Source organism: Petaurus breviceps, unplaced genomic scaffold, assembly GCF_028583685.1.
Source record: "Petaurus breviceps papuanus isolate PSGF00001 unplaced genomic scaffold, PetGlider_PUasm1.0 90823, whole genome shotgun sequence".
Lineage (NCBI taxonomy): Eukaryota > Metazoa > Chordata > Mammalia > Diprotodontia > Petauridae > Petaurus > Petaurus breviceps.
In genome coordinates, this window is record NW_027187352.1 from 6,549,327 (window position 1) to 6,577,133 (window position 27,807).

Sequence of the window (27,807 nt, forward strand, 5' to 3'; positions counted from 1 at the left end):
CCAGGAACTTAGCTCCGGCTCCAGGTAGGTTACCGGGCACGTGAGCGTTCCGCAGACAAACGCCGGAGGGATCTGTCAAGCTCTCCCCACCCAGCTGGCTTTTTTTCTCGTGATTTTGTCAGTGCATGAGAAATTAACCGGGGCTCACCTGGATGTCGGAATTGCGAACTCGGCTTGGTGTTATCCCAGCTTGCAGGCTCCCCACTGAAGAAGAAACGGGGACTTCTTCCAGTAAGGGCTGTCTGGGGACCCACGGAGACTGCCCTTCTCCCTCCACCTCATCACTGAAGGTGGTCTATTGGATACACGTTGAATCCCTATTGGGGAATCCTTCTGTAGGGGAGATTTCTGCTCAGGGAAGAGGTGGACTAGATGCCCTCTCTAGGTCTTTTTTCCAGTACTAGGATTAAAGGATTCTGAATTCCAGCTTCTACACAGCCAATTTAGCAAAGCTGACCATTCAGTATTGTGCTGGGACCTATATATAACACCATGCCTGGCATATAGTAAGCATTTAATAAATGCTTGTTTCATTCCTTCTTCGAGTGAATAGTGCCTATTATTAAAGTGCCTCTTATTTCAGGTGTCCCTTATAAAAATGAGTGACCAATATTTAGGACAAAGCATTAGTATCAAATTTTGTGTGAAGTTAAACAAATCTTCAAGTGAGACACTTGACCTGTTAAAAGGAGCTTATGGGGATGAAGTAATATCAAGAGCAAGGGTTTCTGACTGGTATAAAAGGTTTAAAGGAGGTAGGGAAGATGTGTGGGATGATGCCCGAAGTGGTCATCCCATCACTCACAGGACCGAAGAAAATATCGAAAAGTGAGAGACTTGATTCATTCATATCGCTGCTTAACTGTAAGAAGGATGGCTGAAGAATTACAGCTGGAGAAGGAAACCGTCAGACTCATTCTGAAAGAGAACTTGAAGAAAGTGTCAGCAAAGACTGAGCCAGACCTTTTGTGGCATGAACAAAAGCAGCAAAACCTGACATTTCTGAGAACTCAGGGGAAGCTGGACAAAATGACGCACTGCTGAGAGAGAATGTTCCTGCTTCTGGAACACAGGTTATCACGTGGGGTTGTGTCCCCAAAACTGCCTCAGCTTCCTCCACCCTTCCTTCTTCACTCCTCAGCAGGCCAGCTGTGGAATTCATCATCTGAGAGCCTCCTGCCCAAGCTCACTCAGGATTGGTTATTACCATTGTAAGAAGAATAGAAAAGGTTATCTGAAACTTCCTTAAGTAGATCAAAGTGCTTCCTTAGTGACCACCCAGTTCTGGTGCCTGGTCTTTATTCTTTCCCTCTTGCTCCCTCAGGTCCTGTGGACTTCTTGATTACATACTTTTTGCCTGACCATTTAACTCTGCCTACCTCTGCTTCCACAATTTGGTTGATCTCCTGGTTGTTCTTTATTTTAATGGACTTTGGATGTCTAAACCGGTACAGCCCCTCTAATATTTGTGTACTGTACTCTTGATAGCTATTGCTTAGCAGACTGTCCATGTATCACTACCAGCTTTTATGTTTTGTATTGCTTTTCTGATACCATCTTTCCTGGTTCTGCAGAACCAGCCACCATTATATTTCTCTCCATCCTATCCTGTCCCCCACTTAGTCTGTTTTCTACTTTGACCCGGTCCCTTTTCAAAAGTGTTTGTTTCTAACTACCCTCTTTCCCAATATGCCCTCCCTTCTATCATTCCCCCTCTTATCCCCTTCCCCTCTGCTTTCTTGTAGGGTAAGATACCCAATTGAGTATGTATGTTATTCCTTCCTTAAGCTAAATTCAGTGAGAGTAAGGTTGACCATTCCCTTTCACCTTCCTGCTCTTCCTCTCCATTGTAAATTTTCTCTTGCCTCTTTTATGTGAGATAATTTACCCTATTCTATCTCTCCCTTTCTCCTTCTCCCAATATGTTCTTCTCTCACCTCTTAATTTTATTTTTTAGATATCATCCCTTCATATTCAATTGATCCTATACCCTCTGTCTATGTATACATGTACACACATATACAGACACTTATATATATATATATATATATATTTATACACACATACACCCTCCTTTACATATATATGTATATCTACATACATATATATACACACATATATGTTCCCTTCAACTATCCTCATACTGAGAAAAGTCTCATGAGTTACAATTATCGTTTTTCCATGTAGGAATGTAAATAGTTCAACTTTGATAAGTTCCTTATGATTTCTTTTTTCCTGTTTACTTTCTCATGCTTCTCTTGCTTCTTGTATTTGAAAGTCAGATTTTCTGTTCAGCTCTGTTTTTTTCATCAAGAATGCTTGAATGTCCTCTATTTCATTGAATGATCATATTTTCCCCTGAAGCATTATACTCAGTTTTGCTGGGTAGGTTATTCTTGGTTTTAATCCCAGCTCCTTTGACCTCTGGAATGTCATAGTCCAAGCCCTTTGATCCCTCAGTGTAGAAGCTGCCAGATCCTGGGTTATCCTGATTGTGTTTCCACAATATTCAAATTGTTTCTTCCTGACTGCTTGCAGTATTTTCTCCTTGACCTGGGAACTCTGGAATTTGGCTATGATATTCCTAGAAGTTTTCTTTTTGGGATCTTTTTCAAAAGGTGATTGGTGAATTCTCTCAATTTCTATTTTGCCCTCTGGTTCTAGAATATCAGGGCAGTTTTCCTTGAGAATTTCTTGAAGGATGATTTCTAGGTTCTTTTTTTGATCATGGCTTTCAGGCAGTCCAATAATTTTTAAATTATCTCTCCTGGATCTATTTTCCAGGTCAATGGTTTTTCCAATGAGATATTTCACATTGCCTTCTATTTTTTCATTTGTTTGGATCAGTTTTATAGTATCTTGATTTCTCATAAAGTCATTAGTTTCCATTTGCTCCAATCTAATTTTGAAGGAATTATTCTCTTCAGTGAGCTTTTGAAATTCCTTTTCTATCTAGCCAGTTTGGCTTTTTAAGGCATTCTTCTCTTTATTGGCTTTTTGAGCCTCTTTTGCCATTTGAGTTAGTCTATTTTTTAAGGTGTTATTTTCTTCAATCAGGCTTTTGACTCTCTTTTCATGATTTTCTTGCATCATTCTCATTTCTCTTCCCAATTTTTCCTCCACTTCTTTTACTTGATTTTCAAAATCCTTCTTCAGCTCCTCCATGGATTGTAACCAATTCATATTTTTCTTGGAAGCTTTTGATACCGGAGTTTTGACTTTGTTGTCTTCTTCTGGTTTCATGTTTTGATCCTTTTTGTCCCCCCAAAAAAGATTCTGTGGTCTGATTGTGCTTCCTCTGTTTGTTCATTTTGCCAGCCAGTTACTTGACTTTTGAGTTCTTTGCCAGGGAAGAGCTCTGCTTCTAGAGTGGAGAGAGGTGTGTCCCAAATTGCTGGTGTTTTCATAGTTGTGGCAGAGTTGTTGTCAGAGCTATAAGGAGGGCACCCTCTCTACAGCCACCACAAGCTATGGCACACTAGCATTCCTCACTCCAGGACTACCACCCAAGACTGCAACCCATATCCAAGCAAGTCAAAGCAAGAGTGATTACCCTCTGAATGGCTTTTTGGTCCCCCTACAGATCTGTAGGCCAGGAGCTCCAGAGGCAGCCACGTGGGTTGCCGCCAAGCTTCCACCACTTCTCTTCGCAAGGGCGGGGGGCAGACTGAACTCTTCTCTCACCCAGTTCCAACAGAATTCCCTACTTACCTTTTACTTTCTCTTTGGCATTTATGGGTTGAGAAGTCTGGAAATTGTCCCAGCTGCCAGTGATTCAATCTCCTGAAGTCTGCTCTGGTCAGTCTGGGCTACCAGTCTGGGCCAGCATGGCACACTCGGGACTGCACTTGGCTCCCAGCCTGGTGCAATTGACCCTTCCTGTCGGCCTGCCAGGCTGCCTTCATTGGGAGATTTGTTTTTCTCTGTCACTTTGTGGGTTCTGTAGCTCTAAAATTTGTTTAGAGTCATTTTTTTACAGGTATTGGAGGTGGTTGGTGCGGGAACTCAGGCAAGTTCCTGCTTGTACTCTGCCATCTTGGCTACACCTCCCTATTGCCTCTTCTGGGTATTTGTCTTGCTCTGAGAAGGGGAAAGGTTGGCTGCTACTGACAATATAGATTTGAAGACTTACTCTGACTTTGTGACCATGCAATAGCTGGTGTTTCCCTACTTCTGATACCAATGGAAAATATAAATGAGAACATCCTCTTATCAATTCCCATAACTGAAGAGCCCATTGGCTTATTATCACAGTGCATAGGACATGGTAGTTGCTTAATAAATGTTTGTTTATTGGTTTATCATCATATCTTTTAATTGCCAAGAGTCATTTAAATAATCTGGACCTCATACTTGCATCCTTTTATATCCCTGTGCAACACCAATAACTCCCAGCTTCTGAGACCTTTCCCACAAACCATCCTGTTCCGAGCATCAGATTGACAGTAGGTCTGCTTCAGTTCATTGACTGAGGATCACCATATTAGTAGCTCTCAACATCCCAAAACAGGAGAACTATCAGCCATCCCAGCCTCTGCCAAAGCCTGAGGGATGTCCTATTTGCCTAAAAAAATAAGCAGAAAATGCAGGAAAAGATAATCTGCCACAGTTCCCTCACAATATGTCTCATAGACCTAATTCTAGGGATGCAATTTTCTTTTAAATAAATGTTCTCTTCCTGATCTAAAACTATGATTCCTGAGGGTTTATCTCTAGGGCAGAAAGGGGGTTTCTTTGTCCTTTTACTTCCTCAATTAATGTTCTTCTTCTCCCTTATCCTCACACCCTTTTCAAGTTGCCTTTTTAAGGTAAGATGGATAAGTCCTAAGGATTCACAGAAAAGGTGGAATTTGGACTGAGCTTGGAAGTAAGGTTGGGAATCACAAGTAAAGGTAAGCAGAAAGGTTACTCCTGATAGGGGGTGGTGATGACTCACCAGGTATAGAGGTGGAAGTGGAAATTATATACATACGGAAGAAGAAATAGAACATTTGGCTATGGTGGAAGGTTTAGGTAGATGGAGATTATATGAGAGAATTATGAGGTCATTTTGTGGAGAGATATGAATACCACTTTGTCCTGTGAGCATTAGATATCTATGGAATTTTTTTGAGTGTGAGAGTGAAAATTGTTTTTGAGGAAAATAATTTGGCAGTGGTAATACAGGATGAACTGAAAGTTGGAAGACCAGTTAAGAAGACTCACAATAGAGATGGTAAGGGCCCACACTGGAATGGTAGCAGAGATAATGGACTGGTAAGATCTTCTACTGTTTATTTACATGCAAATATCTACAAAATTGTGGAACTGAATAAATATTTGTTTATAGGGAAAAGTCAAAGATGAATTCAAGTTTTCAGGTCAGGGTTATTATTGGAAGAATAACAATACTTGTAACAAATAGGGAAATCCATAATGTAAGCATTTTGGGGAGAAAATCATTTGGAAAGTATAATGTCCTGCTACTTTTCAGACATGGGACAAATAGAATCTTTTCAGCATCTAATGTAGAGGAACCATTACCAAAGCAGAATGAAGCCTAATTGTCTTTGTGAAGTTCTAGGGAGTCCTAAGGGATATAGAGGTTATGACTTGTCTGGCATCACAGAGATAGTCATTGTCAGAGGTGACCTTTGAGCAACTTCATTGAACAATTAAATCCCACAGTAAAAAAAAGACAAACCATAATGTGAAATAAGAAGGTGTTTATTAAATATCTACTGTGTGTCAGGCAGCAATTAATTAGCTGGGGGTAGATAAAAATTTTAGATGACATATGCATGATCCCTGGGCATATAGCTCACGTTCTAATAATTACCATCCATTTAAGCTGTGTTTGTGGAAGAGAATTGTAGAGAATGCGAAAAGGAAGGAAGAAAAAAGCATCTATCAGGGCTCACTATGTGCCCAGTCTGCAAGCAAAAAGAAAAGAAAGTCTTGCCCTCCAGAAGTTTACATCCCAATACAGCAAGTCAGCATGCAAAAGGAAGTGAAAAGGGGGCAAGGGGAAGATGAGGTTAAGTCCAGAAATTCTGGAGCTGGACTAGGAGGAGAAAGAAGGCAGGCTGGCCTGGGGCCCTTCCCAAAGTGGAGGCTTCAGGAATGACTCACCAATACGGAAAGGGGCTTGGGCCTTATAGGGGAATATTCCTGGACCCCAACAATGGTAGCCCTGCAGGGCCTAGGAGAAGTTCCAGGATGAGACAGCAGAGGCAGTCCTTTGAGATCTAGAAAAAAAAAAGATCCAGCTTAGTTTTGATGGGACCATTTATACCTCAGAGTACCTCAGTACCATGAAAATCCTTAAATCCTGTCCCTTCGATTCGTATGTTCAGCAATTTGTGACCAAAGGAACAAGATTATTTTCTCTCCCAAGAATGAAAGGGATTCAAATTGTAGCAGTTTTGTCAGTTTCTAACAACATGCACGATCCAGGTTCCCTTTGGGGTGTTTCTTCTCTGACTCAGCCCCCACCCAGAAACTCAGTCCCTACCTGATACTACCCTGTGTGCTAATGTTAATTCCCTTTGCAAGCATGCAGATCAAAAAATTGAGGAAAGAAGGTTCAACTAAAAGAAAAACTATATAGAGAGAAGTCAAACTAGACCCTATTCAATGAGCAGCTTCATCTCAAAAAATCTATAGAGCACCTCAGTTATAATCCTGAATAAGGTTCTGCTTCCAATATGTGTCAGTAGGCAAGGTTTCCCTTATCAGTTACTCCCAACAGTCTGTATTTAGGCATTGCTTTCCTCAATCCTCAGTTCTTTCCCAGAAAGTACATATGTCAATGTCTCAGCAGATATTTTTCTCCACGTGGTCCTGATGGCAGTGCCATATGGTCCTTAGTAGGTGGTACTTCCTGATTGTTGCTTTGCCTTCTCTGGTTCCTTGTGGTTACATGGTGTTAGCCATTATTTCTCAGACAAAGCCAAAACCCTCTGCCAAGGAAAATCCTTTCTGGCTGGGCACAGTGCTGTCATCACCACAGAGGGGAATGTTGCCAACCTTTTCCTTGTCTGGAAGAAAACAGTCTCCCTGCAGTGCATACAGCTTTAATGGTGTAGGACCAGACTTGGGACTTCTTTTACTGTGAGCCTCTTATTCACTGCTACCACTGGTTTCACAAAAGCTTGCAGGTAGCAGGACCCACTTACTCTCCAAGTTTTTCAGTGCTCCTTTCACCAACTCTGGGTCCAGATATGGTGACTACAGTGTTCCTTTTTAATCATTTTCTTTAGAAAGAAAATGGTGACTTAGATAAAGACATAGATGGTGTGCTGTCTTAAGCATTTGTAGGTGCCACAAAGCATCAAATTTTTATGCCTGCACAGAATAATACCCTTCAGGTACATAGATCATCTAGACCAGAGGTGTCACACTGGGGCTTAGGCTGTAAAACTTCTGAGTTCTGCCTGAATCAGATTAAAATATAATTGAGAAATGTTTAACAAAATAAATAAAAATAAGGTACAATATAAATAATGTTAATTAGTGGTTTTCTATTTAGTTGTTGAACTTTGGTGCTAAGAGGTATTTTAGAGACTATCCAGTCCAATCCTACCATTTCACAGATGAAAAAACCCAGAGAAAGGAAGTTATCTGCCCAAAGTATAAACTAATTAAACTTTTAAAAATGTGAAACATAGTAATTTAGTTGTGACATGAATTTCATAGAATATTTACTATTAAAACACTAAATGCATGTGTGCAATTTATTTCAATTTAATAAGCATTTATTATGTTCCTGAATATCAGAAGCACCATGGCATAAGGGAAGAGTATTATAATCCAGTAAGACCTAGGTTCAGGTCCTGCCTCTGACACGTGGCTGTATGTCCCTGGCAGATCACTCAACCTCTCAATGGTCTAGGTGACTAAAACTATCAGTTGCAGAGAAATACTGGCTCCTATTGGGAGAAGGAGTTTACTTATCTGGAAGTTCCATATCCCAGTAAAATCACAGGTACAGTCCTTCTCCCCTACTTTTGTGCTAACTTTGGGTAATAATACAGGCTATTTGTGCCCAACCCGTGGCAGAGCCTTTTGAGCTCCTGTTGGTTTGAACAACCACTTTTGGACACACTATACCTTGACTCCAAAATAGTGATGTCGTTTTGGTCCTCTTCAAGCAACCAATCAATCAGCTAACTTGGGGTAGGGGTGGGGTGAAGATCCATTCCCTAGGAGAGGTTATAGTCTAACAGGGAATACAGAACATAAATCCGAAACCATCAAACAAAAATAGCAAATATTTCCCCTCTTTGTAGCTCTTCAAAGAGGCTGTATGCCACTTGTCAAGTAAGTTAAAATGGGGATTCCTTTCATGTATAAATTGGACTAAGATGACCACTAAGGTCCTTTCCAACTCTCATATTCTGTGATTCTGGTTTTTAAAAAAAAACTATTTGTAATTTTGCTTCTCTGGAGAATGTCCTGATGACATTGCTGCTGTGCTTTATCAAAGTATATTTCTTATTTATTCATTTAGTTGGTTGGTTGTTGTCCTTTGTTCTTGAAGGATCTGCTATGTGCAGGGCAGTGTTATAGGGTAAGGGGAGCTAGAAGATACAATATATCTTCTCTTGAAGAGCATATTATCATTTTACAGATGTTTATTAGGAAATTAGACATGGAAAAACAAGATAGAAGGAGAACAAAGGAAAAGAAAAGAACAAAGACAAAAAGTACACAGAGATGACACAACACAGTCCTTGTTCCTAAGGAGTTAGGCATCATTCATTCATTCAGCCATTTTTTTTGGTTATATGAGTTCCTCATGATTTTCATAAGTGCAAAAATATAAAGTTGCATCGGCAAACCTGAATTTTAAGTGAATCGGATGACAGGCCTGGTTTTCCATTTCTTTTTGATTATAGAGACCCGGCCCAACTTTGTGCCTTACCTGGAGCTGCCAAAATAAAGGACATCAGGAATAGCGAGAAGTACCACAGCCAGGATCTACCACAGAATCTGTGGATGTCTTAGAACAAAGCTGCATTTGCTTCACCATCTCTTTTTGGGTCCCTTCCCATGTATGATGGCAGTAACTGGTCTGCGCCCAAGAAGCCAACGGATGTTGTCACAGGGTAGTTTTATGTTTGATCCTTTGCAGATGAATCAGGATGGTAATGTCTTAACACTGGCCAAATGGCCTCGAGTCCTGAAGCTGGGCCACTTGGCAGGTGTTAGATCCAGCCTGAAAAATGTGCAGTAAAGGAAATTGAGAATGTGAGAATCATTTGGCAGGGTACACAAGCTTAAGCAGGTGTCTGAGTCTTGGGGAAGGAAAGCTGAGATAAACAGGTTTTGTGAAAGGAAACAACTTGTCTTCCAATGGACTGTGCCAAATGTTGGGAGAAAAGACAAATTTATATTTTACCATATTAGACTGGTGATTATCTCTAGACAGTGTGGAACGGACCCTTGATGTTCTGGGGAACAGAAATTCTGGCTTACCTAGCAAAGCTAGAAGGCTTTGAATATAGGCCCAATGATGGACTGTGTATATTTTGTCCAAGGACCAGCCTAGCTCTCTTCAGAGTCTCATCACCTCTCCCAACCCCCCCAAAACATTCCCTTTATGTATTGTCTTCTACCATTGGAATGTAAACTCCTTGTATTTGTATTCCCAGCACTTAGCACAGTGCCTGACACATTGTAAGCAGTACTTCTTGACTGATTGATGGACCAAACTGGCAGCAGTTTATGTATGTGTACTTATACCTGATGGATGCTGCAATTCATGAAGACCATATAAGGCATAGAAAGAGTGCCATCTGTCTCGATGGAAAGAGAGCCACAATGAGAAATCGCATCCTTTAAATAATAAAATGTTAGGTGGTAGGTAAAGTGTACTAATTATCTGTTAGGTCTATGGTTTTCATGAAGGAGCATTAGCCATCAGATTAGGAGAAAGGGATTTAATTCTGCTTTTTCAGCCATTCCCCAATTGATGGACTGTTTTATCTCTTTCTGTTTCATCATCTTCAGAAATTTAGTTTCCTATGGTTTTCTAAAACTGCCTTAAAATCTGTTCTCTTGGCTTCCATGATACTTTTTAAAATGCTGTTTGTCACATCACAAAACAGACTGCAAGATGTAGGCCTATTTTTACATAGGTGTACCTTGTTTTAAGTATATGTAAGGTATGAAAATTAGGGTTTATTAAACATGACGAGAGATTTTCCTATAATGTTGAAGCTAGAAGGGACCTTAGAGGTCTTCTAATCCTACCTGCAAACCCCATTTCTAGAACAAAAATAAATTTAGTCCAGAGAAGAAAATTGATTTCCTCAAAAATCTACAGCTAGTTGGGAAAAATATTTTATGGCAAATGTCTCTGACAAAGGTCTTATTTCTCATATATAGGGAACTGAATCTAATTTATAAGAGTACAGATCATTCCCCAATTGATAATGGTCAAAGAATATAAATGGGAAAATTTGAGATGAAGACATCAAAACTATCTATAGTTACATGAAAAAAATGCTCTAAATCACTGTTGATTTAAGAAATGAAAATTAAAACAACTCTGAGGTACCACCTCATCTATGAGGTTGGCTAATATGACAGAAAAGAAAAATGATAAACGTTGGAGGGGATGTGGGGAAATTAGGACATTAATGCATTGTTGGTGGAGTTACGAACTGATTCAACCATCCTGAAGAGCAATTTGGAACTATGCCCAAAAGGCTATAAAGCTGCATACTCTTTGATCCAGCAATACCACTACTAGGTTATCCCAAAGACATAGACAAGGACCTATTTGTACAAAAACATTTATAGCAACTCCTTTTGTGGTGGCAAAGAATTGGAACTTGAGGGGATGGCCATCAGGTGGGGAATGGCTGAACAAGTTGTGGTATATGATTGTAATGGAATATTATTGTGCTATAAGAAATGACAAGCACGATGACTTCAGAAAAACCTGGAAAGATCACATGAACTGGTGCTAAATTAAGTGAGCAGAATCAAAGGAACGTTGTACACAGTAACGGCAGTATTATATGATGAAGAATTGTGAATGACTTAGCTATTCTCAGCAGTTCGGTGATCCAGTACAATACCAAAAGATTCATGATGTAAAATGCTGTCTGCCTCCAGAGGAAGAACTGATGCACTCTGAATGTGGATCAAAGCATACTGTTTTTCACTTTGTGTGTATATGTATGTGTGTGTATATGTATGCTCTGTATTTTCTTTCACAACATGACTAGTGTGGAAACTTTTTTTTTGCATGATTGCACATGTATAACGTCAAATTGCTGTCTCAGGAAGGGGGGAGGGAGGAAGAAAATTTGGAGAACTCAAAATTTGAAAGAAATGAATGTTAAAATTGTTTTTACATGCAACTGGGGACAAATAAAATAATATTTAATAACATTAAAAAATCTACAGCTAGTTAGTGTCAGATATCGGAGTCCTAACTCCTAATGCAGGCTTTCCCCCCCTCTTCCTACCTCCAACCAAAAATAAAATGCTTTACAAAAAGATTCATTACAGAATATTTTTATCAAACTCCTGTGGTACATTTTGTGATTTAAAAAAAATTAGGAATATTTAGATTTTCATACAACTTTTCAGGAAAATATTTAACTCATTGAATGATAGAACAATGGTGCTAGAGTAGACCTTACAGGTCATTATTCCAGCCATTTCATCCTACAAGTGGGAAAACAGGCTCAGAGCATGCAGGGAAATGACTTGTCCAAAGTCATCCAGCAAATCAATGTTGAGACCAGAATTAGAAGCCAAGTCTTCCTTCTTGCAATCCAGAACTCTCAAAACCACATCTCCCCATATTTTCCCAAAGTGTCTTCTCTTGTTTCATCCAGTTGGTTTGTGTTTATAAGTATTTTCTGGCATCCAGTTGTGCATTTTTCCAGATGTTCCTCCCGGCACGTTGGATGATGTTCCATTCTGTGTATTGGATGATGTATTTTAATCCTCTTCTCCTGTCTCTGCTCTGTGGACGATCTAGGCATGGGAGAACCAATGAAGATCTTAAAGCTCTCATCTGTTCCATCTCTCATTTCTGGGTGTGTTTATATTCATGACACAGTGTCTGCAATTGCGAAATTTACCCCATAATGAGGACATCTATTTCCTGAGCCATATTCTTGGGTTTCCAGACATCTTGAAAATGGCCTTTGTACTTCACTTGTGGACATCACCAGCCATGCCCCACAAGAGTGACGTTTCCATGGTAACACGTGCATTTCAAATGGAAAAACAGAGGGAGACTCTGGGGAAAAGGGGAGAGGGGCTTTCAAATGCAAATAGCTCAAAAAGAAGGGACATAAATAAGACACACGATGGTATGCTATGAGGTAAGATTCCACTATAAATGACATGGATTTACTGACCCTCATCCATGCTCCAACTTAAAGTGTTCTCTTGAGTTTTCCTAGAATACTCCTCCTTCCTCTCTACCTCTACACACCTTTCTACCTTCTATCACATTGATTTATATATATCATCCCTCTCTCTGCCCCATTTGGAACATTAAAGGCAAGGACTGTATCTTGTTCTCATGTTTTACCAGAGCTGAGTGCTGCACATAGTAGGTGCTTGAGTTTAGTCAATAAATATTAAGACCCTACTAAGCACTGGGGGCATTAAAAAAAGGGTGGGGCAAAAGACAGTTATGCTGTAGAGGAAATCACAGTCTAATGGGGAAAAAGCACACGAGTAGCTACATACAGACAAACTCTATACAGGATAAATAGCAAATAATAAGACCTAACCTTTATATAGAATTTACTATGTATCAGACTGTGCTAAACACTTTAGAATTATCTCATTTGATCCCCACAACAAACCTGGGATATAGATGCTGTTATTCTCATTTTACAGATGAGGAAACTGAGGTTAAGTGACTTGTCCAGAGTCGCATAGCTCTTGAGTGTCTGAGATTGGATTTGAACTCACATCTTCTCAACTCCTGGTCCAGTGCTCTATTCACTAAGCCACCTAGCTGCACTAGGATTAAGGAGAATAGGAAAAGGCTTGCTGGAGAAGGAAGGATTTAAATTTAACGGAATGGTACAAAGATCCATTTTTCTACCTCTGGCACCTTCTCTTTGGAGACCTTAAAAACAACAATAGCCAACAGTCTGGTGGAGTTGGGGTGCCTGGGTGGCTTTGCACATCTGTATTGCCACTTTCTAGCCATGTGACCTTGGGAATGTTGTAAAGAACTGACTATTCACTCAAGAAGAGAGTTTAGAGATTACCTAGTCTAACTGTCATTTTACGACCACTGAGGCTCAGAAAGACTGAACTGCCCAGAGTCTAGTTAAATGTGGGTCTGGGTATCAAGCTATCCGGGTCTCATAGATCTAAGTCAGTACTCTTTCCTCTAGCCCATGTTGTCTTGCACAAGGGTCTATTTTTTTTTGTCCCTTCCCCAGTTCTAGATATACGTAGACCCTAAGAAAGGAAGCATCGTTGAATAGCCACATTGCATCAGGGCCATAAAGTCAAGTTAGGCAGTGAAGTGTATCCAAATGAGGCAGCAGAGATTCAGGCCAGTAGAACACTAGCTTGTCCTGGGGCCCATCCAGGGGATGTTGGTTGGGCAAACAACATTGTTCTTGCTGTCTTGTGCCTCTGGCTCTGAATAGCCCCCTGGAGGGTTGATAAGAGCTCAGAGCATCTCACAGCATCTCAGGACTTGTAACCACAGAAAATGGTGTGCAAAATATCCCTACAACCTGAGAAAAGAAAGAGGCGACAGACTGTGGCAAGAGATGAATGCTTTCAGGGCAGGGAATAAGACACCACTATCTTGGGAAACTGGGATCTGATCTTATGCAAAATGGGGTAAGGACAGTGGGAAGATGCAGAAAGGGTCTTTAGTGCCTCTCCACAATTCTATTTTGTGTCTCCTTTTCCTCCCCTCTTCCTTTGTAGTGTGCCCCTCCCTGACAACCTAAGAGACCTCACTACCCAAGGTGCCCCACTATGGTGCCTAATTCATGCCTACCTTCTCCTGGCAGTGTCTTGGGCTCTGGATTAGGGGTCTCCTGACACTAGATTGGATTTACGAGTACAGCTTGAATTTGTTCTCCAAGATAGTTGCTACTCATTCTCTCTCTCAATATCTCCAGTCTATAGGAATTTCCATCATGCAAGAGAATGTTACTGGCATTGGTAGCACCTTCTCCCTTCCTTCTAGGGCTTTCCCAGCAACCTAATAGTGAAATGAATTTAGATTTAGATTTAGAAGACCAAGTTTCAAGTCCCAAGGAGACGATTTATCAGGGGCTTCTAGGTGGTGCAATGAGCTTGGAGTCATAAAGACCTAAGTTCAAATCCAGCCTCGGACACTTACTAGTTGAGTGACCCTGGGCAAGTCACATTATCTCTATTAAGCCTCAGTTTCTTCATCTGTAAAAATGGGAATAATAATAAGGATGATGATGATTGCTCCTACCTCAGAGGGTTGTTGTTAAGATAAAAGGAGATATGTTTGTAAAGTGCTATACAAAAATGCTAGCCATTATTACTCATCTTGGGAAAATTAGTTCACCCTTCAGAGCCTCAGTTCCCCCATATGTAAAAATAGGCAAATCCAACTGGATGATATCTAAGATTTCTTATAGTTTTAAATGCTGTGACCCTTTTGTGAACCATTCCTGACTCTTTCCACCAACAAAACTTCCCTTCTAGGAAACTCATCAGGTTTCTTGAATTCTATAGGCAAGAAGTAGAGAGCCATTCTCTGAATAAAGAGTGCTAAGTGTGGAGTAGTGTAAAGATCACTTGGTTCTACAGATAGAGGATCTGGGTTCAAATCTTACCTCTGTCATTATATATCTGTGTAACTTTGGGCAAGTCACATCCTCCCTGGACCTTAGCATATTTGGAAAATGAGACAGTTGGGCTGGATGGCCCTTGAGGTGCCCTAGAACATTGATCCTATGATCAGAGTGAGACATTAGGACAGTTACTCAGAGAGCATTGCAAGGGGCGGATTGGAAAAGAGATTCTCTACAGACAGGGGAACCACTTCAAAATAAAAATTTAGTAGAACATAAGCTCCTTGAAGGCAGCAACTGGTTTTGTTTTTGGTTTTGCTTTGTCTCCATATCCCCAGTGCTTGGCAAAGTGCCTTGAACATGGTAGTTAAATCAGAAATGGATTTTTGGATTAGCTTGGAGAAAGCTAGGTCAAAAGAACCGAGGGTCCATTAATAATTAGATAAATTAAATTAAAACAGCTCTGTGGCTCCATTTCACACCGATCAGATTGACCAAAAAAAGTGACCAAAAGGGGCCATTGTTAGAGGAGTTGTGAGAAGTTTGTTATTGGTCTAACCAGCCATTCTGGAAAGCAATTCAGCTCTCTATCTGAGAAATCACTAAACTGTGACCTTGATCCAGCAATACCAGTAACAGACCTACACTCCCAAAGAGATCAGAGGAAGAGAAAAAGGATACATTTATTTTTAGCAGCTATTTTTGTTTTATAGAAAAGAACTGGAAACAAAAAGGGTGCCCATCAATTGGGGAATAGGTGAAAAAAACATGGTGTTGTGAATGTAATGGAATATTATTTTGCCATAAAAAAATGACAAAAGGGGATTATTCCAGAGAATCCTGGGAAATCTTGTCTGAACTCATGTAGAATGAAGCAAGCAGAATCCAGAGAACAATTCATACAATAGAAACAACACTGTAAAAGCAAATGGCTTTGAAAGACTTATGAACTCTAATCAATTTAATGACTAATCATCTATTTTGTAGAATAGATGATAAAGCACACTACTGCCTAACTCATGATAGAGAAATGAGAATTATATATATATAATTATATAATATATATAATTATATATGTATAGAAATGTATATATATATTACATACATGACATGGTCAATGTGGGGATTGTTTTGACTATGAAAATTTATTACAAGGGTTTTGTTTTTCTTTTATTTAATTAGGGAAGGGGAGATTAGGTGGGAGAGAGGGCTCAGTGATAGGGCTGCTAGAACAAAATAAAAATAAAGAAAATAAGACAATTGAAGCATTTTTAAAAACAAAAACAAATATACAAGTGAGAACATAAGGAGGGGACCAGAGGCAAACCCAGACAAGCAGGACATCTCGGAAAGTTACATATTGAATTTATTATCTACCTAAGGTGAAGCATGAGCTGTATGATAATTAATATTTATTGTCTCACGTACAATCCTCTTTCTATTCTACTTTGTATATGAAAATGCTCATCTTTGTTGTTTGTTAAATTCAGAATGAAAAATTTAAAAGAAAAGAGATGATGGTCTTAAAGAGGGTGTTGTTGGCTTTGGGGTTGGAGAGGAAGAGGCAGAGGTGAGGGGTGAGGGAAGAATCAAAGATGATTTTATGGTTATGAGCCCGGGTGATTGGAATGGTAGGGGTTCTAGCAACATAAATAGAGGAGTTGAGTGGTGGTGCACACAAGTTCAACTTGGGTCGTGTTAAATTTGAAGGACTAAGTAGGCTTGGTGGGGTGTCACCCAACCTCTTATAGAATACCTCTCAGGACAGGAATATAAGACAGTCCATTCTATTGAGAGGCAGATCTGGTTAAGAGAGACTTTTTTATGTTGATCCCAAACCTGCCTTCCTATAATTTCTTCTCATTGTTCCTAAATCTCTCCTATGGAACAAACTAGAACAATGGAACAGATATTCTGTTGTCGTCATCATCATCATCATCATCACTAGCATTTATATTCCCTTTAAGGGCTTGCAGAATGCTTTATATATGTTATCTCATTTATTCTTCTTTCTCATGACAACCCTACACATATTTTCAGAAAGATATCATGTGCCCCTAAAGTCTTAAGCACCCCTAATTTCTTCCATTGTCCTTTATGTGACAAATTCAAAATAAAAGTATGGGTCAGGATGAGGAGCGGATGGAAGCAATACCACAGAAATAGAACATTTTTCAATGTCTTTTTAAATCCCTATGGTGAGGAGGGGTTCCACAAAATAAAGGGTCATGCATTCAGGTGTAAATTTTAAAAAGCAAAAAGTGACATATTCCTTTGATTCTCTGATCAAAGCAGATGACAAATCAATCAATCTATAAACATTTATTCAGTCATGTCCAACTCTTCATGACCCCTTTTGCAAAGATCCTTTGGCAAAAATACTGTAATTTTGCCATTTCCTTCTCCAGTTCATTTTACAGTTGAAGAATTGAGGCCAACAGGGTTAAGTGACATGCCCAGGGTCACACAGCTAGCAAGTGTCTGAGGCCAAATTGAACTCAAGGAGATGAATCTTCCTGATGTCAGGCCTGGTATTCTATCCACTGTGACACCTAGCTGCCCAAACATTCATTCAGTACCAGGCAATTAATTTGTTTGGCAGATACTACATTAAATGCTGGGAATTAAAAAAGAGGCAAAAAAAAAAATCCCTGCCTTCAAGGAGTTTACAGTCTAATGAGGGAGACAACATGCAAACAAAGTAGATCTGGGCTGACCTTTGGCAAAAATCCAGTCTTAGAATGGAAGATTAAGAAGAGGTATTAGAGACAACCTAGTCTAACCCTTTCATTTAATGGGAGAAAACAGAAATTCAGTACCAGGGAGTGATCTACTCAAGGTCACAGACTGAATTAGCATCAGGTTTGGAAGCTCTCTCAGTTTGATTGGTATTTCCATGACCTTTGAATTAGAAAAGACCTCTGAGGTCATCAAATCTAGTCCAACCTAAGCTCAGATGCCATCTCTTTCCAAGAAACATTTCTCAGTCTGACAGAATCCCTGAATCTCATTGTAGGAAAGGACCTCACAAGGGAAAACTGAGATCCAGAAAAGGAAAATTATTTGTTCAGTTACACAGAGAGGTAGGGACCAAGACGGACCTAGAACCTAGGATTCCTGAATCATTTGTTGGGGGCATTGTAGAGTAGGTATAGGTGTTGAATAGTGTTTGCACTTGCCTATATCTAAGCTCCATTCCAATTCTAGGGTTCTAGAATTCTCTTAACACCCAGTCTAATATTCTTTGCTTTGCACCGCAGTGTGTATTCTCACCTCTTCTTTACCTGCCTCTCTCCCTTTGTGCCTTACCCACCTCCCCCATATTGTTGCTCAATCTGCCATCCCAATGCAGTATCCAAACACTCTTGTTCTCTTTCTCCCCTCACCCCCACACCAAAACTTGCTCGTATTTTACTAGTTGCTAATATGTGATAAAATGTTAATGATATTAAGCATTCCAAACATTCTCTTTCACTCTCCTCAAACCAAATTAGATAACTTACTATATCTAACCAACCTTGTTCAACCCACCATTTTCCCCTGGAATTCCATCACCACTGCCCATTGGCATCTTGCCCATCTTCTAAGGATGAGCTTAACTGTCAAATGGTGCCTCCTCCAGAAAGTCTTCCTTAATATTACAGAATTTCAGGGTAGGAAAAAAAACTTAGGAGAGATCCAATCTGACACATGTTGTTCAGTTGTTTCAGTCCTGTCCAACTCACCATGACACCATTTGGGGTAGTTTGCCATTTTACAGACAAGGAAATGGAGGCAAACAGGATTAAGTGACTTGCCCAGGGTTACATACCTAGTGAGTATCTAAAACTGAATTTGAACCCAGGTTTTCCTGACTCTAGGCCCAGCACTCTATCTACTGTGCCACCTAGCTGCCCTAATGTGACCCATACATGAGCAGGAATCTCTTCTCTAAAATCCATGATAAGTAGACATCCAGCTTCTACACAAAGACCTCCAGCAACGAACAACTCACTACCTTTCAAGGGCAGCCCATTACACTTCTGGATAGACTAGTTGTCAGGGAGTTTTTTCTTATCTCAACATGAAATCTGACTCTGTACAGCTTCTCAGTGCTTTTTCTAGTTTTAGAACCAGGCAGAACAAATTGAATCTTTCTTCCACCTGAACCTAGCTATTGCGTAGTCCCTATGTCTTTTCTTCTCCTGGATAAACACCCCAGTTCCTTCCAGTGATCCTTAGATTTCTTGGTCTCTAATCCTCATTTTCCTAGCACCAAGCATAACACATTATGTATAACATGAATGCAGCATGATAAAGAGGAAAGGGTTGGGGCGGCCAGGTAGCACAGCGAGAAAGAGCACAGGCTCCAGTGTTGGGATGACCTGGGGATCGAATCCAGGCTCAGACACTTAGCATCCACCCAGAAACACCTGGCTGTGTAACCTTGAGCAAGTTACTTAGCCCCAATTGCTTAGGGGTGGCCAGGTGGCTCAGCGAGTAAGAGCACCGGCTCCAGTGTCAGGATGACCTGGATTGAATCCCGGGCTCAGATACTCAGCACCACACCCAGAAATAACTGGCTGTGTAACCTTGAGCAAGTTACTTAGCCCCAATTGCTTTAAAAAAAAAAAGAGGAAAGGGTACTGGACAGAGAGTCAGGCTATCTGGATGTCCAAGCTCCATTCAATCTGTGACTTTGGGCAAATTAAACCTCTCAGACTTACATTTCTCATCTGTAAAGCAGAAATAATATTTTTCACAGACTTGTTACAACTATGGAATAAGAATGAAGATAAAGTTCTTTGCAGCCAGAAAATACTGTATAAATGTAAGCATTGCTATATTTTAGGTGCTTAAGCATTGTTTTGAGAGCGAAATGGAAAAGTGAATAGAATGCTGCCCTCCGTATCAAGAAGATCTGGGCTCAAGTCCTGCATATTGGCCTTGTGACCCTGGACAAGCCATTTAACTTCTTGGTGTCCCAATGTAATCCTCTAATACTGTCCAAGACACTTGAAGAGCAGGGGGATCTGGTCTCCTTTGAGAGAGGGAGTTTTCTCTTCAAGAGTACCCTATACCAATGAAATCAGTGGGAAAGAAAGGACTAAGAAAAAATGTTCACTGAATGAATGAATGAACAAGGAAAAAATGATAAGCATGCTCGAATAATATCTGTTGAATAATTAAATGTATAAATGGATGCATTAACCTAAAGGAATGAATCTCTAATGCTAGAATTTCAGACACTGGTGACAGGTTTGAGAGTTGGGGAGTTCTTATTCTTTATTTTTTATTAGTTTAATGGTATTTTCTTTTTCCCCCGGTTACATGTCAAGAAAATTTTTTAGCATTCATTTTTACAAGATTTTGAGTTCCAGGGTCAGAGTTGAGACAGCGGAGTAGAAGAAGAACCTCCATGGGGCTCTGGCTTCCACGTTCCCCAATCCATGTAAAAAGGGGACTCTGAACAAACTTTGGAGCTGCAGAACCCACAAAATGACACAGAGAAGCTAACCTCCCACTGAGGACAGCCCGGCAGGCTGGCAGGTATCAGCCAGCGCAGCACTCTGGGAGCCGAGCCCAGGCCCACGTGAGCTGGAGGTTTTAGCCCCAGGGTGGGCCTGACCAGACACCAGCCAGAGGTACTCCAGATCAGCAGCAGCTGTGGCTGTTTCCAGATTTATCAACACATAGATGCTAAGGACAAAGTGAGAGGTCAGTGCAGTCTGGACTTTGGGACCCAATAAGTGTGAGTGTGTGGCTTTTGCCCCCAGGGCAAGAAGCTGCTGAGATGCTGGCACAGCCAGACAGTGCCATGTGGCAGCTTCAGCTCCTGGCCTGCAGAGTGTAGGGGGACCAAGCAACCAATCTGAGGGGTAATTACTCTTGTTTTAACCTGCTTGGATCTGTATTGTAGTCTAGGATGGAGGTTTTGGGGTGTGTGTCCAGATTGCCAGAGCCTGTGGAGGCCTCAGAGAGGGCACCCATCGAATACCTCCGGCAGCTGAGAAAACCCCAGCGTTTGGGACAAAAGCTCCCCTGTCTGGTGGCAGAGTCCTACTGTGGTAAAAAGCCCAGGGGTCAAGTGACTGAGGGGCGACATGACCAGGAAAAGGAAACAAAGCAGACAGAAGATTCCAACATTAGACTCCTATTTTGGGGACAAAAAGGAGCAAAGCATGGAACAGGAGGAAGACAGTGAAGTCAGAACTCCTGTACCAAAAGCTTCAAAGGAAAATACGAGCTGGTTATAGGCTGTAGAGGATCTTAAGAAGCAGATAATAGAAGTGGAGGAAAAACTGGGAAGAGAAATGAGAACAATGCAGGAAAATTACAAAATGAGAGTCAACAGCCTGACTGAGGAAAATCACACCTTAAAAAACAGACTAACTCAAATGGCAAAAGAGGCTCAAAAAGGCAATGAGGAGAAGAATGCCTTAAAAAGCTGAATTTGCTAGATGGAAAAAGAATCTCAAAAGTTCACTGAGGAGAATCATTGCTTCAGAATTACACTGGAGCAAATGGAAACTAATGACTTTATTAGAAATCAAGATGCTGTTAAACAGATCCAAAAAAATGAAAGAATAGAAGGCAATGTGAAATATCTCATGGGAAAAACCACTGACCTGGAAAATAGATCCAGGAGAGATCATTTAAAAATTATTGGACTACCTGGGAGCCATGATCAAAGTAAGAACCTAGAAATCATCCTCCAGGAAGTTCTCAAAGAAAACTGCCCTGATGTTTTAGAACCAGAGGGCAAAATGGAGGTTGAAAGAATCCACCAATCACCTCCTAAGAATGATCCCAAAAAGAAAACTCCTAGGAATATTATAGCCAGGTTCCAGAATTCCCAGATTAAGGAGAGAATATTACAAGCAGCCAGGAAGAAACAATTTGAATATTGTGGAAACACAATGAGGATAACCTAGGATCTGGCAGCTTATACACTGAGGGATTGAAGGGCTTGGAATATGATATTCCGGAGGTCAAAGGAGCTGGGATTAAAACCAAGAATCACCTACTCAGCAAAACTGAGTATCATGTTTCAGGGGAAAGTATGGTCATTCAGTGGAATAGAGGACTTTTCTTGATGAAAAAACCAGAGTTGAATAGAAAATTTGACATTCAGATACAAGAAGCAAGAGAAGCATGAGAAGGTAAAGAGGGAAAAGAAATCATAAGGAACTTATCAAAGTTGAACTATTAACATTCCTACATGGAAAAACAATAATTGTAACTTATGAAGCTTTTCTCCGTATGAAAATAGTTGAAGGGAATAGAAATATATATATATATCTATATATGAGGCTATATGGGCATATGAATACATATGTGAATGTGTATATATATATTTATAGGTATACATAGATAGAGGGAACAGGCCAATTTAACAAGAAGGGATGATACTTAAAAGATGAAATTAAGATGTGAGAAAGGAATATAATGAGAGGAGATGGGGAAAGAGAGAATGGGGTAAACTATCTCATATAGAAGAGGCAAGGGAAAATGGTTACAATGGAGGGGAAGAATAGAAAGGCAAAAGGGAATGGGTCAACCTTATTCCCATTGAATTTGGCTTGGGAAGGGAATAAAATACACACTAAATAGGGTATTTCACCCTACAGGAGAGTAGTGGGGAAGGGGATGAGAGGGGGGATGATGGAAGGGAGGGTAGGCTGGGGGGAGGAAGGAAGTTGGAAGCACCCATTTTTGAAAAGGGACGAGATCAAAGTAGAGAATAGAACAACTGGGAGGTGGGATAGGAGGAAGGGAAATATAGTCAGTCTTTTACAATATATATGTTATTGTTTTGCATTATCCACACATGTACAACCTATACTGAACTGCTTATCTTCCAAGTAAGGGTGGGTGACAAGGGAGGAAGGGAATGAATCTAGAATTCAAAGTTTTAAAATCAAATGTTTAAATATATATACTATTATTAATACTATTTTACATGTAACTGGGAAATAAGATATATGGGCACTGGGGCATAGAGATCCACCATGCCCTACTGGAAAAGTTGAAAGGGGTATGGGAGAAAATACGGGAGAGAGCAGATTGGAGGAGGGAATATCCTGTGGGACTGCTATTTTGGGGCAGTGGGTAGGGGAAAAACGGGGGAGAAAATTTGTAACTCAAAATCTGGCGGAAATGAATGATGTAAATCAGAATTAATAAAGCATTTGAAAAATGAAAAAAAAAAAGACTTCCAGTTCCAAAATTTTCTCCCTCACTCCCCTGCCCCTTCTGAAAATGGTAGACAGTTAGATATAGTTTATACATGTACTATCATGTAAAAATGTTTCCATATTAGTCTTAGTTGTGAAAGAAGAAGCAGATCATAAGGGGAAAAACACAAGAAAAAATAAAGTAAGTGAAAAAATATGCTTCAATTTGCATTCAGAGTCCATCAGTTCTTTATCTGGATATGGATAGCATTTTGTACTTGTCTTGGATCATTCATTGTGTTGCTAATAAGAGCTGAGTCATTCATAGCTGATTATCACACAGTGTTATTGATACTGTGTACAATGTTTTCCTGGTTCTGCTCATTTTACTTTGCATCAGTTCATACAAGTCTTTCTAGATTTTTGAAGTCTTTCTGTTCATAATTTCTTATTGTACAATAGTATTCCATTACCTTCATATACTGCAGCTTGTTTAGCCATTCCCCAATTGATGGGCATCCCCTCAATTTCCAATATTTTGCTACCATGAAAAGGGCTGCTATAAATACTTTTGCACATGTAGGTCCTTTTTCCTTTTTTATGATCTCTTTGGGATATAGAAGGGGAAAGTCTTTTGAAGCAAGAGAACCTTCCAACATGAAGGCCTCCATAAAGCTCATATTCCCCTGTGATGTTGCAATCCCATAAATTTTTCAAGGAGCTGTTACTTCATTGTGGGGGGTCCTCCTGCCATTGACACAAATCCCAACCCCTTTATGCCTTAGTAGAAAGTTTTGTGAGCTGCTGTGATCAAAAACAGTCATTCCCTGGTGGGAGGTAGGGAGGCACCCTTCTGGTGATGAGGAGCCTCTCTGAATTTATCTAGGCTGGTCTTTGGAGGACAGGGACACACCTAACCCATCACCAGGCCTATTCTAGAAGAGAAGGCTTTCCAGTCAAATGTGCTCTTTCTTCTCATCTTGGACAATTAAAATTCTTTTCTTCCTTAAAAGCTTGAGTCCGGTGCTACTTCCTCTGCCCCCCCAACCCGGTTCATCTCCTCTCCCCGCCAGGATGAAAGTGATTTTTTTTCTTTCCTCAAATTTTCTAAGAGCAAATAACAATTTTGTTGTTGTTGTTTAGTTGTGTCCTACTGTTCATGACCCCATTTGGGGTTTTCTTGGTAGAGATACTTGAGTGGTTTGTCATTTCCTCTTCCAGATCATTTTACAGATGAGAAAACTGAGGGTTAAGTTACTTGCCCAGGGTCACACAGCTAGTAAGTATCTGAGGTCATATTTGAACTTAGGAAGATGAGTTTTCCTGACTCCAGGTCTGATGCTCTATCTACTGTTTCACCTAGCTGCTCCTAAGTAATAAAAGTTAGCATTTCTATAGTATTTTAAGGTTTGTAAAGCATTTTACATATGTTGTCCCATATAATCCCCATTTTACTGATGAGGAAACTAAAACTGAGAAAGATGAAGTTACTTGCCTAGGGGTCACACAACTAATGTCTCAGGAAGGATTTGAATTCAGGTCTTCCTGCCTCCAGGTGCAACACTCTAACAGCTGTAATCTCCCCCACCCACCAACCTCAGTTACCTTGTGAGTACTTTGTCTGGATCTAGCCTTTAAATTTATGCGTACATGTAATTTTCTTCCTTCCAGTAGACTGACTATAAGGTCCTTAAAAGCAGGGACTGGGTCATTTTTCATTTTTGTATATGAATGAAAATGCAAGTGTTTATTCTGTGCTAAGCATAGGGCTAAACACTGGGGATACATATACAAAAGACCCTGAGGGACTTATATAATTTTTTGCTTTTTTTTGGAGGACAATTGGGGTTAAGTGACTTGCCCAAAGTCACACAGCTAGTAAGTATGTCAAGTGTCTGAGGCTGGATTTGAACTCAGGTCCTCCTGACTCCAAGGTTGGTGCCCTATTCACTGTGCCACCTAGCCTCCCCAGGGGACTTATATTTTAATGGTGGAAACAAACATTTAAGGGTGTGGTGGACAAGGAGGAGAATTTTGGTTCCATAAGTTCCAAGGATAGTCATTGAGGTGATGGGCATAGTTTGTTGCATCCTATACAGGAACAATGGCAGAACTGATCTTATAATGGGTTATGTTTCCAGAACTGGAGCGATGGGAGAAAAAAGGATACTTTCAAGGAAAACAGATGACAAGGAGGCATTGGAGGAGAAGGCTGGAGAGAAGGGGAACCATAAGTCCCTTAGAGGCAAGGATTATATCTTCTTTCATCATTATATAGTCCCAAGCTAGGGACCTTGCACTTTCTTAGGTGTTTGACAATTGTTCGTTGAAATGAACTGAATTGGTAAGACCTGCCAATTGCGTTTTAGAAATTCAATTAAAAAAAATTATTCAGCACTTACTATGTGCCACAGGTCCTTGATGTACAAGGATAAAATAAAACCTCAATCCTGCCCTCAAGAGACATGCCATCTAATTGGGGTGGGTGGGTTCATATGTTCAGTCTTTTCAGTAGTGTCTGACTCTTTGTGACCCCATTAGAGGTTTTCTTGGCAAAGATACTGCAGTGGTTTGCCATTTCCTTCTCTAGCTTATTTTACAGATGAAGAAATGGAGGCAATTGGGGTTAAATGACTTGCCCAGGGTCATGCAGCTACTGAGTGTCAGGCTAGACTTGAACTCATGAAAATGAGTCTTCTTGAATCCAAGCCCAGAGCTCTATCCACTGTGCCACCTAACTGCCAGCATAATAAGAGGAATGAGTCATAAAACATGTCAACAAGTAATTATCATAAAAGGCAGATTTAGAATGTCTAGGCATAAAGGTCCAACACAGGAATTTGTGATTTCATAGGTCAGAGCCTACTCCAAAACTGCAGGTTGGTACCTCTGTGCAACTTAGTTTAAGAGAATTTCCCAGAGCACCCAGAGCTAGGTGACTTGCCCAGGGTCATTCAACAAGGACAAGTCAGCAGAACTTATACTCACTCTGTACTCAATTGTCCTTAGGCTGTGGATGTTTAGTCCTATCACAACACCCGCCCTACAGAACAAGTTCACATCTACTGCTCCTGCCTGGAATGTTCCCACCCTAACTGGCTTCTTCCTGACTCCTCTGGCTTTTGGGATCACTTTTTCACTCTCTCTTCACTGCTTCCTGTCTCATCCTTTGGTTTTGGTCCTCTGGGGGATTTCTTAATCAACCCACTGTGGATTCTGGTTTTCTTTCTAAGATTCTGACTTTAACCATAATCCTTTTCCCCACAAACAGGGTTCTTTCTTCTCCCTGAATTATCGTTTACTAATTACTAATCATTTATTAATTACCTTTAAGTGTTGGTATACACTTTGTTCCCATCTACCCTAGGGACCAGGCATTCATTAGAAATCATATCTTGAATGTGGTTCTGTATTCTTTCTTTTTTGCCCTGACCTAGGTTTGCATCAGCATAGGGAACTGTTGGTGTGGAAACTCCCTCCCCTGGTGCAGATCAAAAACTCCTCTAAAACTCAGTGTCTTAGAAAGTTACCTAGGACACTTGAAAGTAAGAGACTTATTTTTCCCACCACTGCAGGGTAATGGAGCTGAGACTTAAGTCCTGAGGCATCTAGCTCAGAGTTCAATTAACTTTTTATTTTTATTCTTTGTTTGTTTTTTTTGTTTTCAGGTGATTTCATCAGTATGAAGAATTCTCTCCACCTACACTTTGTAGATCTAACAATTCATTTGCAACCAGTCTTAGAGAGTTTTCAAGGCACTGAGAAGTCCAGTGACTTGCCTATGGTCACACAGATTATATGTATGTATCACAGGCATGACTTGAATACAGGCCATCCTGACTCTAAGTCAGTGCCACTTTCATCACCATTGTCATCATTATCTTCATCATCATCACCAATGCTTATATAGTGCTTATTATGTGCCAGGCACTGTGCTAAACGCTTTACAAATATTTCATTTGATCCTCACAACAACCCTGGCAGGTAGGTGCTGTTATTATTCCCTTTTTTTACAATGTGGAAACTGAGGCAAACTGAGGTTAAGTGACTTGCCCAGGGTCACACAGTACGTGTCTGAGGTCACATTTGAACTCAGGTTTTCTTGACTCCATTCCCAGTGTTCTGCACACTATGGCGCCACCTAGCTGCCCCTAAGTATCTCTTTCTGTCTCTTGTCTCTCCTCTGCGTTCCCCCTCATTCTCTCTCTCCATATAGAATATAATTGTGTCTTAGAAATCAAAGCTTGTGTACCACTCTGCACATAATAAATGTTACCTTATTATTATTATTAGAGAGAGTATGCTAACTTGGAGTCAGGAAGACCTGTATTTATGTTTCATCTCTGATACAAGCTAAGACATATAAACACAAATGCCTTAGAAACCACCACTTGGAGGTCTCTCTGCACATAGTAGGCACCTAATTGTAACTGTCTTAGAAGCCATGGCTTGGAGGCCACTCTGCACAGAGTTGGTGCTTTATAGGGAAATAAAATTGCAGCCCACTGCAGTAGCCAGGGGCTCATGGCCTGGGGGGGGGGGGTGCAGAGGAGACCCCTGCACGGCGTCAGAGAGCAGAGGGACCTGGCTTCAGAGGCAGTCAAAATGGTGATGTTTGTGTTTTCTGGGTTTGCACGGTCAATAAATTCTGAACTACAAGTGATTCTTTACCCCATCTTTCATGATTTTATGTGACTTAAGGGAATGAAAGCATAACATCCTGCTTCCCTGTAAGCTCTCTGGCAGCGATGTTGGCACCAATTAAAGCTGAGTCTGTGTAATTAATCAAAACCAATTTGGAAACACTAGTGATTGGCTGGTCTGTTGTGCTGCCTGCTGCACATACAGTAGTCCCTCTGATTAGTCGAGGAGACAGGCACATATGA

General features: G+C 40.5%; 1 protein-coding gene across 1 annotated transcript; it reads left to right on the top strand.

Annotated features, from left to right (window-relative positions):
- Window positions 1-259: 259 nt before the first annotated feature.
- Window positions 260-27,807, top strand: GVQW3 (GVQW motif containing 3). Its single transcript, XM_069070772.1, is given in 3 exon segments — window positions 260-821; window positions 824-1,034; window positions 27,522-27,807. Coding segments are annotated over 3 exon segments (720 nt in total). The 5' UTR covers window positions 260-598.